The sequence below is a fragment of the Hippocampus zosterae genome, chromosome 20, assembly GCF_025434085.1.
Source record: "Hippocampus zosterae strain Florida chromosome 20, ASM2543408v3, whole genome shotgun sequence".
Classification (NCBI taxonomy): domain Eukaryota; kingdom Metazoa; phylum Chordata; class Actinopteri; order Syngnathiformes; family Syngnathidae; genus Hippocampus; species Hippocampus zosterae.
This window is the reverse complement of record NC_067470.1, coordinates 1,541,721-1,557,351: the sequence shown is the minus strand read 5'-3', so window position 1 is coordinate 1,557,351 and position 15,631 is coordinate 1,541,721. Positions and strand designations below refer to the sequence as shown.

General features: G+C 46.0%; 1 protein-coding gene across 1 annotated transcript; it reads right to left on the bottom strand.

Moving 5' to 3' along the window:
- Positions 1 to 1,174: 1,174 nt before the first annotated feature.
- LOC127593448 (plectin-like) lies at positions 1,175 to 13,989 on the bottom strand. Its single transcript, XM_052054905.1, has 10 exons — positions 13,684 to 13,989; positions 12,751 to 12,981; positions 12,443 to 12,673; positions 10,471 to 10,572; positions 10,183 to 10,259; positions 9,738 to 9,882; positions 8,342 to 8,441; positions 3,542 to 3,626; positions 1,620 to 1,722; positions 1,175 to 1,183 (listed from the first exon to the last, which is right to left on the bottom strand). The coding sequence occupies exons 1-10, from the start codon at positions 13,828 to 13,830 to the stop codon at positions 1,175 to 1,177; spliced, it is 1,230 nt and encodes a 409-aa protein (XP_051910865.1). The 5' UTR covers positions 13,831 to 13,989.
- Between the last annotated feature and the right edge of the window lie 1,642 nt (positions 13,990 to 15,631).

Here is a 15,631-nt window from a genome sequence, read left to right as displayed (position 1 = left end):
CTGATCCCAAGTGACCATTTTGTGTAATTTTTTTTTCTTTCAAATCATTCGGTCAATAATGCAATTGAAATTTGCACACAAGCGCGCGCACACACACACACGGACAGAGCGATCTGAAGTTCAGCTATTGTGCACCGGGGCAATTTGTAAAATATATTTCCTGTATAAACCACCTTTGATTGTATTTATTTATTTTTTTTCCCCCACAGGCGGACAATTCATCTGATCAAAGTCAATAAAAAAAAGAAAAAAAAAGATTGGGAGCCTAATGAAGGAGTCATATTCACTGCAGCCATCATGATGGCGTTTAAACACTGCTTTTCCAAATGCACATTCGGCAAAAAAAAAAAGCTCAGCTGCTGTTGAGATGATGAAAGGCAGAGTGGATGCACAAGGGGAGATAAAGGGGGCCGTGTTTGAGTGCAGGTGCGGCCATCAAACACACAAATACATAAAACACAATCGTCTCGCACGCTCTCTAACCGACACGCACACACGCGCGCGTGCGTGTGTGTGTGTGTGGAATTGACCTATACTTGCAGCAGTCGTAAAAATCAAGCAGTATGAGATCGATTAAGAACATCAATGCAAAGATTTTCTAAAAAAAACAACAAAACATGGCGTTTATTATTTGTTGAGCACACTATGAATTACCAGTGGTTCAACATCGGCATCAATGCGTCCGTTTTGAATTTTGTGAAATTGTAATGTAGCATCAAGGCCGGCCGGGCAGCTAAAGCCGGGCAAATGTCTGCAAGGATCAAGCGACGGCCAACAGCGAAGCGCTAGCAAGTCAAAAAACATCCACAACGGGAATGCAAGAACAGAGCAGCATCGGCGTACAGCGTCATTTGATTACAGGCAATATTAGACGTCAACTGGAGTATCAAATCTTATTTTGTCGGGTGCAAATGCGTTACTGTCGATGTTTGGTAAGAAGTGCTCTTCATGCTAGAAGCGAGCAAAGATGACCGCCTGCCTGGATACTGATCATGATGTCCATGACACATTATCGTCCATGGGAAGACAGATGGGAAGTCAAATTATGTGGATTTCACAAGGGGAGAGTTTACAGAAAGGTGAAAGTGAGAGAAGGGGCGGGAAAAAAGGAACAAAAAAAAAAATTCAGATACGGAAGCAAATGCAAAATCCAAATGCCAGATAGCAGCAGGCTTCACGGCAGCTTAAGACAGAATTGCAAGTTTGTCGAATCGAAATGAACATCGCTTCACCCGTCCCGGCGTTGCCCTTAATTATCTATTCTGCCTTTGTACAACAGCAGCTCAGCTTTGACAACTGCTCTCCCGCCGAGATTGTTCCAGCTCCCAGTCAGAACATGAGGGAATATTACAGCCAGAATTAACTCTCCAAATCACCCCCATCCCTCCTTTGGACAAGATAATCCGGGCTCTATGACTGAATAGAGGCCACTAATCACCCAAAAGGTAGCAGAGGAGAGAGAGGAAGGAATGGAGGTTGAGCTAAAGGAGACCTCGTGTTAAAAGGTGAGGAAAGGAGTCCAAAATATACAATATTTAAGAAAATAGAAAAGTTGACACCCCCTTGCCACGAGTGTTATTTAATTGTCAACGCATCGATGCCATTTTGTTTGAACGTACCTTGGCTCGCGCATGCTTTTTCTCCGTCTCGGCCTGCTGAAGGGTCCTCTTGAGTTCTGCAACCTCCACCTGCAGTCTCACATCCGCGTCACTACGCACGGCCCTGCGATCAGAATCGCACGCATGACCTGACACACTCGCGGCACACTTTAACGAGAGAAGACTTTTTGTCATGTCACTTCGTCAAAAGTCATTCGTGTCAAGTTTTAAAGAATATAACGTGTACTTTAAAGACACTATCAAGTTTGAGTGAATACATGCTTGGGGCGCCATGCAAAAATATGTTTATCTGTGCGTGTGTGTGTGTATATATATATACTAATATATACTAATAGTACTGCGATTTATCCATTTTGTGTTCATATTGCATTTAATGTTGACAAATGTTTGTTGTTTTTTTCTCTTTCTTCTTTCTACATACATTCTTGCTGCTGGAGGCTGTAAATTTCCCCAGTGTGGGATGAATAAAGGATATCTTATCTTATCTTATATATATAAATACTGTATATACACATATATGTGTGTGTGTGTGCGTGGCAGTCGAGCTAAGAGAATGTGAAGGCGATCAATACGAAGGGGTCCATTCCTGCCACACTACTGTGCGCCCACTGTCTGAATGCGAGTCAGTTAGTGTGTGTGTGTGTGTGTTTGTGTGTGTGTGTGTTCGTCAGCTGCCTACAGTAGGATCGATACAACAAATGATTACCATTTCCACTAACCTCCCTCCGCAGCCTGGCTCCGGCCGATCAGTGGGCCTCAACACGACCCCCCCTCCCCCCTCCGCCCCTACAGCCCCAATCCCAACACGTGTACACAAACGTATGCACACCAAAACAAAGCCCCCCCCCCCCACAATCGTCATCCAAAGCCTAAAGCACATCTCTCCATCTCTGAGCAAAAACAGCTTTGGGACAGTGACCTGAAGTTACTTGAAAAGATTTTTCGGTGTGTTTCTACATGGCCAAATGTTTGTGCGTGATTAGCAGCATAAAGCGGTGGTAAAAGCGGCAGCAGAACAGCCACAGAGGGGGGTGGGGTGGGGGGGGGGGGGAAGCATACGGCTGATAGATTGGTCCATAGAGAAAACATATGAGAGGAAGAAGAGAGAGCAAAGCAAGAAGGGGAAAGGAGACGGAGGCATCCCGTGGAGAAAGGAGGGGATTTCCCACTGCACACATGGAAGCCATTAAACATTGGTTGTTGTTGCTTTAAAAAGACGAAGAAAAAAAAAAAAAGCTTTCATGTCTTTGCAGTGATTAGATAATACCGAGTTAACCGTAAACAGCGCCATTCTCCAAATGTAATATGCAGACGTAGAGATTGCTTCACCGTGTGGCACCGAAAATGGCTGGGAACTTAATAATTCACAATGAAAACCTAGAAAGGTTCCACGCCGACTTTTAAATTGTCGGCGGGGGGGGGGGGGGGAAAAAATAGAAAAATCCCAAAAGTTCCACAAGCTTCTCTTGCACTCTTGTTGCAATGAGGTCACATGGAAGCCAAAGCCGCAACCACGACGACGCATCTCCACTCACATACACGCGAGGGCGGCGCGCATGCACACGCGTGCACACGATTCCTCTTTTGCTGATGTCATCTTCACAACCTCTTAGCGGTCGCGTCCCGGGGGTCAACTAGAGGGCCTCACCTCTGAACTCTGTGCACTCACATCTACGCGGCCAGCAAGTTCAAATCCGCGGATGATATCGTCTGTCACTTGACATGGCGCTATTTTGACCTTTGACAGTGAAATACGTGCATGTTGGACCATTTTGACTCTGCACCGTCCGCCACATATGCGCTTTTAATGCCCGCCTGTGTGCCACGCATCAATATACTCAATGTTTTGGATGAACGAGCGAGCACTCGGGGGGGGGGGGGGGGGGGCAATAGGAAAGGAAAAGAAGATTCGCCGTCCCTACCATCTGTCGTCTTGCTCTTGCGCCTCCTCAGTCGGACACGCCGCCATGCGCTTGGCCTCCTTTGAACGGGCTGCCGACACCTCCGCTGAGCAGGTACGGAGAAAGAAGAGGCATTAAAAGTGAGATAAGGTACACTTTTGGATGCATGACAAAACACCCATGTGGTTAAATGACATTTGAAGGCCTTTTTTTTTCTTTCTTTAAATCAAAAGGGACCAAATAACTCAAAGGCCTTTTTGAACCAGACAAAAGATGCAATCTCCTGCTTTGTCAATAGATGGCACTCTTTATCCTGACCACACTATTAGTGCTCACACAGTCCTACCGCAGCCCTTCAATCATTTTCCTTTTCGGGACTCCATCCTCGGGTCTACATGCAATAAGCCCCCCCATTGTCCCACACTTAGTGGTGCAGCACACACCGAGTGGCAACATAATAAACCACCGGTCAGCTTCCTTGACTTGCTCGCCTTTGCTTTGCAAGGCCTTTTCAGTTGGAGCTGAAATTTCCTTCCTTACCCCTCGCATGTATTTATTTATTTTAGGTGTGTGTGTGTGTGTGTGTGTTTGGTATAGGGTCTTGTTCCCTCCTCGGCCTTTAAAACCTTTTCACGAAATTCAGTATTCACTGAACACAAAATAAACTGTCAGCCGTCAGTGTCCAAGGCTGCTGAATATTGAGGAGAAGTGAGCGCTTTATATGCGGCGGCGTGCGGGTGTGCGTGCCGAATATTTACAGGCCGGACCTCGAATTGAGTGAAAATGCGCGTGTATTGGAGTATTTGGAAAAGAGCTGTTGTTGGTGTGATGCTGTTAGTGTTGCGGTATTGAAACCACATAGCGAGAAAGGTATTCACCTTTCTGAACAAAATCCGTTTAATTTATGGTTGTAAAGATTTTAAAGCATCACATTCGGATTTCGCTGGAGAAACGGAAGCATTGATGGGAAATATTTCATTGTGAATGCTTCACAAATCCATCTTCTAATGTGTGCGCACGTGCGCTTCACGGACGAGTTGGGCTCAAGGTGAACGTTTGCCTGGGGTCTCAGTGATCAATAAAAGCAGAGAAGTGAATGCTTGAGATGGAAGGCTCAGCGAAAGCCACTCGGAGGCTGTGCACAGAGCAATTAGCAGCAAAGACCGCTCCGTCACAAAATCAACTCTCACCGGTACTTTGTGCACTAAAGGCCAAAGCCAATGTCTTCCGGTTCCCGTTCTGTGCAGATTTGGAATGAAAAAGCTAAAATGAAAGGAAACGAATCAAAAGATGTTGCCATCAGAAAGCTTGATTCCAATTTTTCGCCACCTTCATTGTGAGAACTTTGAAGAGCAAACACATGCGAAGAGGGAGGACACTGTTAGCCTGAAAGTTGTTTGCGAGGTCGGCTACTTCACAAACTGGGCTCATTTGCCGCGGCGCCTTCTGTTCTTTTCATATTCTTGTCGCCTTAGCCGTATTAAACTGGGCCGCCGTGGACCGAGTGTTCTGCTGTTGACAGAAAAATGACTGCCAGGTTGCAAAAAATTCACCGCATTGTGGTGGTCATCACACCCACTCTGGATGGTGGTTAAAAAAAATATATATATATATATATATACATATAAATTTTTATTATTATTTATTATTATATTATATTATATATATATATATATATATATATATAAATTGTTATATTATTTATATTATAATTTTTATATTATTTATATTATATATATAAATTTTTATATTATTTATATTTTATATATATATATATGTATAATACAAATATAAATAATAATAATATAAATAAAAAATAATTCCTAAAATCTTCGCTGTGATCAGTGTGGCCAACTCCTCAGGAAGGAAAGTAGCTATCGCCTGTTCTCAAGGTTGCTACAAGACGCTTTTTTCCCCCCTCTAGCTTTCTTAACATTGGTTTGGTCGCAATGAAACATGAACAATCGTATTTTTTTTTTTTTCATTTTTAGTACATTCATGTTACGTTATGACCTAAACCCATCTAAGGTCCTGGCTCTCCTTCTACTTTCACTTTCTTGACCCTTTTTATACTGACTTCAACATTTTTGAATTGCAGAACTCTCTCCGCCCTTCCTTCCGCGTGAACTTCAAAGCCAGTCATGTGGCATCGCAGATCAGATGACCCAACGCGCTGAGCTAACCTTCGACACGACCGGGATGAAAAGTCAGCTGACCGAGAATCAGTGCTTGGGCAGAAGGCCGGCCGGGGCCTTCCTTGAAAGAATCCGCCAGCTCACTAGCAGCTTCCTTTGGCTTTGTTGCAGGATTCGTAGCGGGCTAAGGTGCTCCCGCGAGATGGCCCAAAGCCTCCCAAGACTCTTTCGCTCGCTCCGTTTCAGAAGTTTCACCGACTTGCAACACTGCTGTTGGCTATAAGCCAATAGGTGTCTTTGCACGCGCGGTTCCGCGCACAAATACTCCAGCAGGTAAAGAGCGCGCAACGCTCACAAAAGACAAACAACACAAGACGCGTATAGGATGTAAAACTCCAGCATCAACACAAGCATCCCGCCCCAACAAACTCCCCTCTTGCTCTCTCCTCGCCGCTTTATTTACAATCCTCTGGCAGCGGTACAAGGGCCCGGGGCTATAACACACGGCACCTAATGCTCAAACTGCCAGGTAATCTCATGTCTGACATCCCCCTTTGATAGAAACTGATCAATAGACTCTTGTAAAGGAGTCATTTTCTCTGATGTTTCTCCCAACCACTTCTCTCTATCCGGGCTCATATCCCCGTCTCTCTCCGATACCCCACCCCCCCACACCCCATTTTGCTTCTCCATTTTATTAACTCTACATTTATAATTCATATTCCTGCCAGGCTCTGGCACAAAACGGGGTGGCCCTCTTTGTGTAATAAAGAACAATGGCGGTGAAACGACGGGGAGAAATTCCAGTGTTTGCTGCCGGTTCCGGTGAACAACGGTTTTTGGGGATCGATAGAGTGTGAAATGGGATTAGAGCTAGTAATGGAGGTGAATTGAAGGAGAGAGAGAGAGAGGCCTGCGCGCACGTGCGCTCGGGGGATCGGGATCAGAGGGGAAACGCACGCGTACTTACACATGTATACTGTCACGTGGGCGGAGCCTGCACACACATGCGCTCCATCATCACTTCATCATCTTTAGGCAAATACGCGAAGGCGGCACACGCATGGGCGGGCGCTAATATTACACGTCTCTTTGAGTGAAAGGGTGGAAATATGGAGCTTTTGTTGTCTTGCATTTGATAGCATCACATTTATTTCACACACAGCAAAAAAAATGCCATGGCGGGCGGCGTGGTGGGCGACCGGTTAGCATGTTAGCCTCACAGCGCAGAGGTGCCGGCTTGGATTCCGGCTCCGGCATTCTTCCCGTGTGGCGTTGGCATGTTCTCCCCATGCCCGCCTGGGTTTTGTTCACAACAGACATTCCTCCGGTTTCCTTTTCAACCCAGTCCATTCAGAACGGGAAAACAATGAACCGCATTTTGTTCCAAGAATCCATATTTATCCTTCCGAAATTGCTCGACTGCGTCTACGGAGTATAAAAGCGGAATAATATGCGTTGTTTTGCGTTGAGCAAAGAGTCTAGGTCGTGCGTTTTGATCACAGACAAAGGGCCAAGCCGCACAGCGATGTCTTTCTGTCTCCATCTTGTTAATGAGCAATGTTCGGCTAGCGAGCCTGCCGCCACAGACAAAGACCTCGGAATCATCTCTCAGCGCACAATAGGTGATTGTGTGTTTGTACCTCTGAGAGCAAGTGTGCATGTGCTAATCAAAGCAGTGGGAGACGGGGGGGAGGGGGGGGGAGGAGCGGGGAGGGCAGGCTGTTATTTTTCGTGCATGTGCGCGCACCAAAAAGACGTTTGCCTGGCATGACCGAAAATGTGTACGTTAATTCTTAATGAGACATTTCTGTGCCCGGAGAAAAAGCCAGACGTCGCCATTCCTGCCATGACACGCGACTACAAAGGCCATTGCAATGCATTGCGCACACGCGCACATCATTACCATGCGCTAAAGAAGCCATTAAGTAAAAACTCTCGCGCACAGTGCGCATGTGTGCGTGCACGTGTGTGTGTGTGTGTGTGTGGTGTTTATAGGCTAACACCACCACCTTGTGTATCCCTGATTTTTTGCAGAGCTGTATGTCATTTGGAAAGGGTGGTCCCCGAAAGTGATGAACTAAAAAGTGGTCCCCACAAATCACATAAACCGATCTGTGTGTGTGTGTGTGTGTGTGTGTGTGTGTGTGTTCGTGGCTTTACGTGCAGACCATCTTGCAACCAAATCTCACGGTTTGTAGCCCTGCCGGCTAATTTGAAATAAGCAATGGAGGGAGCAAGCAGCCGGGAGTTTCGGGCAGCACAAAGCAGAACACCACCACGTGCTTTCCATTGCGTGCAGTGGGATTCTGATGGGCCGCGTGGCCCCCAAATTTCAGCGGGGGTGGGCAGAAATCACATGAATTTAGCCTTTTTTCAATGAGACCCAATTTGGAAGCGCAAAAAAACCCAAAAGAAAATTCCGATTCAACACAGACACAATCTTCCGGCAATAACGCCCAAACCCTACGTCAGCGGAACGCCCTCCCTTCCATGTTCCGAAATAAAAGGCGTCAGTTGCCCAAATGGCTAGCCAACGAGAATCTAATTAGGTGGCCAGTGACTTTATACTTTATCTCGCGGCATATATTTTGATACGCACACAAAGAAATATGAGGCTGCATTTGATGCGCACAACCTCCTGACAAAAGGCAGGTGAAAATATTTGACTATTTGACACTGCTACCTGTTGTCCGATGTTTGCGGCGCAGCACCTCAAGCTCTTGACTCAGCTTTCCGACTTCAGTGCTGAGACTCGACTTCGCTCTGTGAGGGCCCTTCAGCTTCTGGGAAGAGATTTTTTTTTCATATTTCCACGAGTTTAATGCGTTCATTGAAAATTTGAATGCGTTCATATTTATTATTTATTATTATTCATATTAATGCACGGACAACTAGATTTCGTGTCGTATTCCGACTGAACCTTTCCTATTTAAAAATTATGTACGTTCATGCTCATGATAAGACGACGGGTGATTTCCTGCACAGATATTCCTGGACACTTGAAAGCGTCTTCCTTTTACTCACTCCTGATAGCGATCGGGTTCTCAAGTGCGGCACTTGTTCAGGTGAACCGTCCACTTTGGATGGATTCATCTAAGATGCTGTCGTATGATTTTTCAAATTCAATCACTTTTGGACTTTCCATCGATCTGATCGAGTACATTGCAATCGATTGATATTGGGCATTTCCTGCAAAATAGCTGATCGACTGTAATGTCATAATTGGTACAGTCTGACAATGGCGTCATTGATCGGACTCGCAAAATAAGCCGTAACAGCAAACACAACTGCTGCGCTGTTTGAGTAAACGCGGACCTCGAGCTCGTAATTGAAGTCAATTTCATCGGCTCTGGCACCGTTTGGCGCTTTAATTAATAGCGAGACAATTTGTTTCCGGCAGGCAAGTATGGGACACTTACATGATTGCTGAGTTGAGTGTGTACAGTGCCTCAAAGTGTTTTTTATTCACGTTTCCCTCACTTCTGTATTTAAAAGAAACATTTTCGTTTCAAATGTGGATTTCCGCGGCCTGGTAGTCCAGTGGTTAGCACGTCGGCTTCACAGTGCAGAGGTACCGGGTTCGATTCCAGCTCCGGCCTCCCTGTGTGGAGTTTGCATGTTCTCCCCGGGCCTGCGTGGGTTTTCTCCGGGTGCTCCGGTTTCCTCCCACATTCCAAAAACATGAGTGGCAGGCTGATTGGACGCTCTAAATTGTCCCTAGGTGTGAGTGTGAGTGCGAATGGTTGTTCGTTTCTGTGTGCCCTGCGATTGGCTGGCAACCGATTCAGGGTGTCCCCCGCCTACTGCCCGAAGAGAGCTGGGATAGGCTCCAGCACCCCCCGCCACCCTAGTGAGGATCAAGCGGCTCGGAAGATGAATGAATGAATGAATGTGGATTTCCGAAAGAAAATGCAAAACCTGAGCATAGTTTGTAAAAAAAAAAAGTTAATTTGGTGCCAGCTAGCTCACTGGCTAGACTAGTGTGGACCAAAATATCAAATTTCACATCAGAATCGGCAGTAAACAGTCCCCACAAGAAGCGCTTTTTGATACGATTGGGTTTCCATCAGCACAAATACCTTTGGGCTGTCAGCAAGCTCACGCTCCAAGTGTGCAATTTCCTCTTTCAGCCGCGTCACTTCCTGTTCCCATTGTCCACGCCGGCTTAGGTGTGCACGGCAGCACGTGGCAAGACCTTGCTTCGGACCGCCCTGCTCTTGGTTTCTGAGGAAAGCATGGCAAACGCACCGTGAGCCTCAAATGGCTCTCCAAATCCCACACCCAATTGAAAGATGAAACCATAGAACGGCCTCGCAGAATGAAAAGCTTTGACGAGATGATGTGAAGTTTAGCATGTTCCATCAAGTCCTACGTGATGCTATTTGGTCTAGAAGCAGCGAAGGGGCGGGTGGGGGTGGGGATGTAGGGGCCAAGCAGCGGAGGGCGAATGGGAAGGGCATGAGAAGAAGGACAAGGACAGAACTGGGGCTCAGCCAAGAGTTTTCATAGAGATGCCATTATTACTGTCTCTCCAGCTCTGATTTCATCTGCAGAATAACCTTTTCACACTCCACAAGCCGCTCCGCCTGCTCGCTGCAGCGCTAAAACCCACACACGCACGCAGACCACACACACACACACACACACACACATACAAAAGGTGAGCGCGTCACTATATTTGTCACCGTCAAGCTCGGCCGCAACCAACAGGGGGCGAGGTGGGGGGGTGTTCATGCGTCCATTTTGGAATCTCACAAAACCATAGACTCTGTATTATTTTACCGAGATGATAAGGGCAATCGGCGGCCTCACCCCCTGCAGCTTCTGCTCGTTCCCTTGCAGGCTGAGGTAGTCCTCGTTGGCGTGAGAGTGACTCTGCCGATAGAGTCGCAGGTCACACTCCGACATGCCTCTCTACATGCAGAGGAGAGCAGAGATAAAGACGGGAGGAAAAGTGTGTCAAAGAGTTGCTTATCGCTGCACTTAGAAGCGCACTTTGGTTGCCCTTGCAAATGTCTTTGGTTGCATGGCTCTCCAGTTGGAGCAGAAATGGAAGATTCACAAAGGGAAACATTTTCAATCATGTGTCTGATTTTTTTTTTAATCAGGATTAAGCATACCCCGTGTAGCCGGGAAGTAAAAATCTGCTGAATTAACCTCTTGCCCACTCCCCCATTACTATTAATATGCTACAATGTATATTTTATATTTACATTTATTTATGTACTTATCAAGTCAAGTCAAGAGTATTTCTCGAGCACTTTCAAACAGCCATCGCTGCATACAAAGTGCTGTACATGGAGCGATTTAACATACACAATAAACAGTAAGACGAATCGGTAATAAAGGCGGTAGAAAGCAGCAAGCAGTAAAATCAAGAACAAATTTAAGTCATGCTGAGTCGAACGCCAAAGAATACAAGTGAGTTTGTCTTCTACTTTCTCCCCTGCTGAAAATGGGTAATTTCTCCATTGAGAGACAAATTTTTCCAATCTTCTCTTTGCTTTATGATGATCACGAGGCAAAAGCATCTGCGCATGAACAACTGCACAAGTGGCTCGTGCCCGATAACAGACGACTTTTCAAAGATGTCTTCTTAGGCCGACAAAATAACCTAAACAGCAGGTGATATTCTGGTTGCGGGCTTTCTTTTCATCAAAACATCCATTTTCTTATACCGCTTCAGAGGAATCTTTTGAAATTCAGATTTTTTAAAAATGTTTTTTTGTTGTTGTTCTTGTTGTTGAACTGTAGTTCGCTTTTCACGTCTATTTTGGGCCCTGACAAAAGTGCATGCCGCGTCAAGCACAGCGGAGAGAATAGAAGTCGAGACGTCCAGAAGAGCTTCCGAACCTCTTGGTAGGCGCCTCACAATCAAAGTCATTAGCCGGCGTAATAAAGGCGCCGAGATAGCGTCATTCTTCAGCGGCCTAACTCTTTTATAACCAACAGATTAAAGTTGATTGGATTAAAATGACATTCTTCCCGTATGACCTTGGCAGCAGCAGTTAAGTTCATCCAAATTAAATTTCTCCGTAATAAAGATGATTCATCTGTTGCCTGACGTCGTTATATTAAAAAAAAAAAAAAAAAAGGGGGAAAAAGAGTGGGTTAAAGATGACGTGGAACGTGCCGGCGCTCGCACACTGTGCAGGTGGCGTTTGAAGCATGGGAGATAAAAATGAGGCACCACGGCACGTTGGACAAGTGGTCAGCACGTCGCGCTCACAGTGCAGAGGTGCAGTGTTCGATTGCATGCTAACTAGATGAACGATGTGGCGCCCTTGACAAAATAGGACGACTGACCTAAATGAAAGGGGGCGGGGGTACATAATCAAACCGCTGACTAAAACCTAATCAATAAATGACTTGGGGCGGCCCGGTAGCCCAGTGGTTAGCACGTCGGCTTCACAGTGCAGAGGTACCGGGTTCGATTCCAGCTCCGGCCTCCCTGTGTGGAGTTTGCATGTTCTCCCGGGGCCTGCGTGGGTTTTCTCCGGGTGCTCCGGTTTCCTCCCACATTCCAAAAACATGCATAGCAGGCTGATTGAACACTCTAAATTGTCCCTAGGTGTGAGTGTGAGTGTGAATGGTTGTTCGTCTCTGTGTGCCCTGCGATTGGCTGGCAACCGATTCAGGGTGTCCCCCGCCTACTGCCCGGAGACAGCTGGGATAGGCTCCAGCAACCCCCGCGACCCTAGTGAGGATCAAGCGGTACGGAAGATGAATGAATGAATGAATAAATGACTTGTATGAAGCCACGCGATGGCCGGCGTGACCTCACCTGCCGCTCGAGTGCGTTGACTTGCCCTTGCAGGCTGCGCACAAGGCGTCTCAAGTGAGCCGCCGTTCGCTGGCTGGCGGCGAGCCGATTTTCAGCCATCTGGAGCTCGTCCGTCAATTGGCGGAGGGCCTCTTGCGAGCTCTCCCATTGGCCCACCTTGTCCCGGTGACGCCTCTTCAGCTCCGACAGTTCTCCGGCCACGACGCGGGTGGCTTGTTGGGACTCGCTGAGCTGCCAATTAGAAGGAAGGCGCAAGTCGTTTGGTGAAAAACAAAAGGCACGACGCAAAGCAATCAGGCATCTCCCACCTGTCGCTGGGAATATTGAAGCTCCTCAGCCAGATGTTTCACCTGCCCTTGCACTCGGCGAACCTTCTCCATGGCGGCGGCGTATTTGTGTTTGAAAATGGCAGCCGTTTCTTTCTGCTCCTCCGCTTGCAAGCAGGCTCCTTTTAATTCCTCTCGGGCTTCTTTCAGCTGCCCGCGGAGGGGATCCGGATCCACCTGCCGCTTTTCTAACTCCTTCTCTGGTGTCGCTAACTGAAAGCAAATGGATACACGCATGCAGATGAGAACGCGCCTTGGTTCGGTAAATGACGTGGGAAGGCGAAATGTTGATCGAGTGGGCTCGTCGGATCATACGGAGTCGCTGAAAATGCAATTAGGACATGACCCAAAGTGCCACTCTAAAGTCACCCCCCTGTCATCATGACAGAAGAGAACCCAGGAGGTGAAAGCGGCCTTAATCCTGGTGGAGCGCCGGGAATCCCGCCGCAGCTCACCTCTCGAGGGGAGAGGTTGAGAAAGTTAAACCGGCTCGAGAACACTCATCTCGAGTTCATCCATGTTAATCCCGCTGTAATCTGGATGAGAACCTTGCCGGTTTACAGCTAATGACAGCAACTAGTTACGATTGCGGAGGAACGTCGCGGCTTGGTTTAACCGTGGATTTGCTCGCTCCCACTTCAAATCAAGCCCGGGCGCATCCGAGCAGAAAACCTGCACGAGCGACCTGACGGGAGGAAGGAAGACAAAGTGCAGCCCTAACTTTAAAAAAAAATAAAAATAACGTTTGAGTGTGCGGCTTTACCTTCGCAGCTCGACGTTCATGGAGGAAAAAAAGAATCACGGCAAATTTTTTTTGGTTAAAAGTCAATCCCCATTTGGGCGCCATTTTATCAAATGCATTTGCCCACATATAGAAAGAGAACATGTCCACAAAGACAGAAGTGAGACGCGCACCTCCGAGTGGCAAGCGCGCCGTTCTTCTCGGCGCACGGCACAGTTGGCCTCCGGTGCGTCTTTGGCGTCAATAAGGCCAACATGCCGGCCGTTGGCGCCCTCCATCTTGGCTCTCGGATCGTTCTCCTCCGTCTCCTTAAAAAGCATCGCCAAAGCCTTCTCCTGGATCAGCAAAAAGTAAAACAAACAAACTGTTAAATCACGACACTGGAAAACGTTTTTGTTGAAATGACTCCCATTTTATTTTGCCAAGTGGTTGCACAAAATAAAATCATCTGGATCCAGATACAGGACATACTTTTGAGGAGACTACATATCGGTTCAAAAAAAAAAAAACATCTGGATCCAGATGTTTTTATTTTGTGCAAACTCTTGAAGAACTAAAATGGAGTGAATACAACACACCATTTTTGTCAGTGTACATAAAAAATATATATGCATAAATAAACAAGTACAATTTGCAATTCACTCGGCACGTGTCCACCATCTAAAACCATTTTGTGAAAACAACAACAAAATGATAAAGTTAGAGAGGCTCATAAAATAAAATAAAATAAAATAAAATAAAATAAAATAAAATAAAATAAAATTAAAATAATAAAATAAAATAAAATTAAATTAAATTAAATAAAATAAAATGAGACACATTGAATCAGCAGACTTGCCAAATAAAGGGTCTTTATCTTTCCATTTGATTTATCGCAAAAATAAAATCAAACCTGGTCGGTCGGCCTTGACCCTTTCCTAATACGTAGTCAGTGAGCCTTTTTTTCTTAGTATCACCCGGTTCCCTAACAAGTGTAAATCTTTACCTCCTTTTCTTTATTGAAACTAGAAAGGGAGGAAAAGAAAAAAAAACTTCCTAATTTCAGCTGCGTGCGCAATCTGAGCTCAAATATTCATGTTATTGAACTTGTCTTTTCACATCAGCGCAGTGGTGTGCAGAAGACAAGCTAAGCAGTGAAAAGCGGTGTTGACGCTTCTCTTGAAACGCGGCGTGGTGGCTGACGACTGCTTTCTTTATGTCCGTTACCTTGGGTGAGCTCCCGCTGACAACCCACTTTGACGGAAGGACACCGCCAGTGTGTCGAGTATGTGTGCGTCGGTGCACGGCTGCGTCCCCTTGACTTTGCTGGGAAACATAATCCATTTTTTTTATCCATTTCATCTAACTGAGTTTACTAGTCTTCGTGTTATCAAGATTGGTTTAAAAGTTTCTTTCTTCCCCCCCACCCCAGATAATTAGGTTTTTTTTTTTGGGAAAGAGAAAAACTCCTGCCCGGCTGACAGTTTCGGCTGTCGCTTCAGCCTTCATCTGAGCCGTCACTACTTCCTGGTGACGTGGCTTAAAAACAGCCGACCGGGTTTGGGGAAACCTTGAAAAGAAGGCTCACCGACCCAGTCACGGCTGCGCTCCAACGCCCCGCCGCCGCTGAAGCAATATGTCCCAGGTGTGTGGGAGTATATGAGTCACACAAAAATGTAAAAAAAAACCGCCATGCGAGGGGGGGGGGGGGCGGGGGTCCCTAAAAGCCAATTTAGTAATCGGCAAGATCAAAGTCATGTGTCCGAGGGCAATCAAATACCTGCAGCAAAGCATCGCAAACACTTTTTTTCATTTGTGTATTTTTTAAATGCATGCTTACTCCCACCTGTTTTTCAAATTTTTATTTATATTTTTTTAAATATTTATTTATTTATTTTTGTTGTATTTTTTTCTTATCTTATTTGATGTTGTTTTCAACATTGTACTCGTGATTTTAACTGCTTGTTGTAAGGTGTCCTTGAGTTTCTAGAAAGGCGCCCACAAATAAAATGTATTATTATTATTATTATTATTATTATTAAATGATCTTCAAGCCCTGAGAAGAAAAAAGGCTAAATCGAATGAAGATGCAGAAATGATAAAACGGCACACATCTAAAATGGACGAGAACTAAATCCAAAC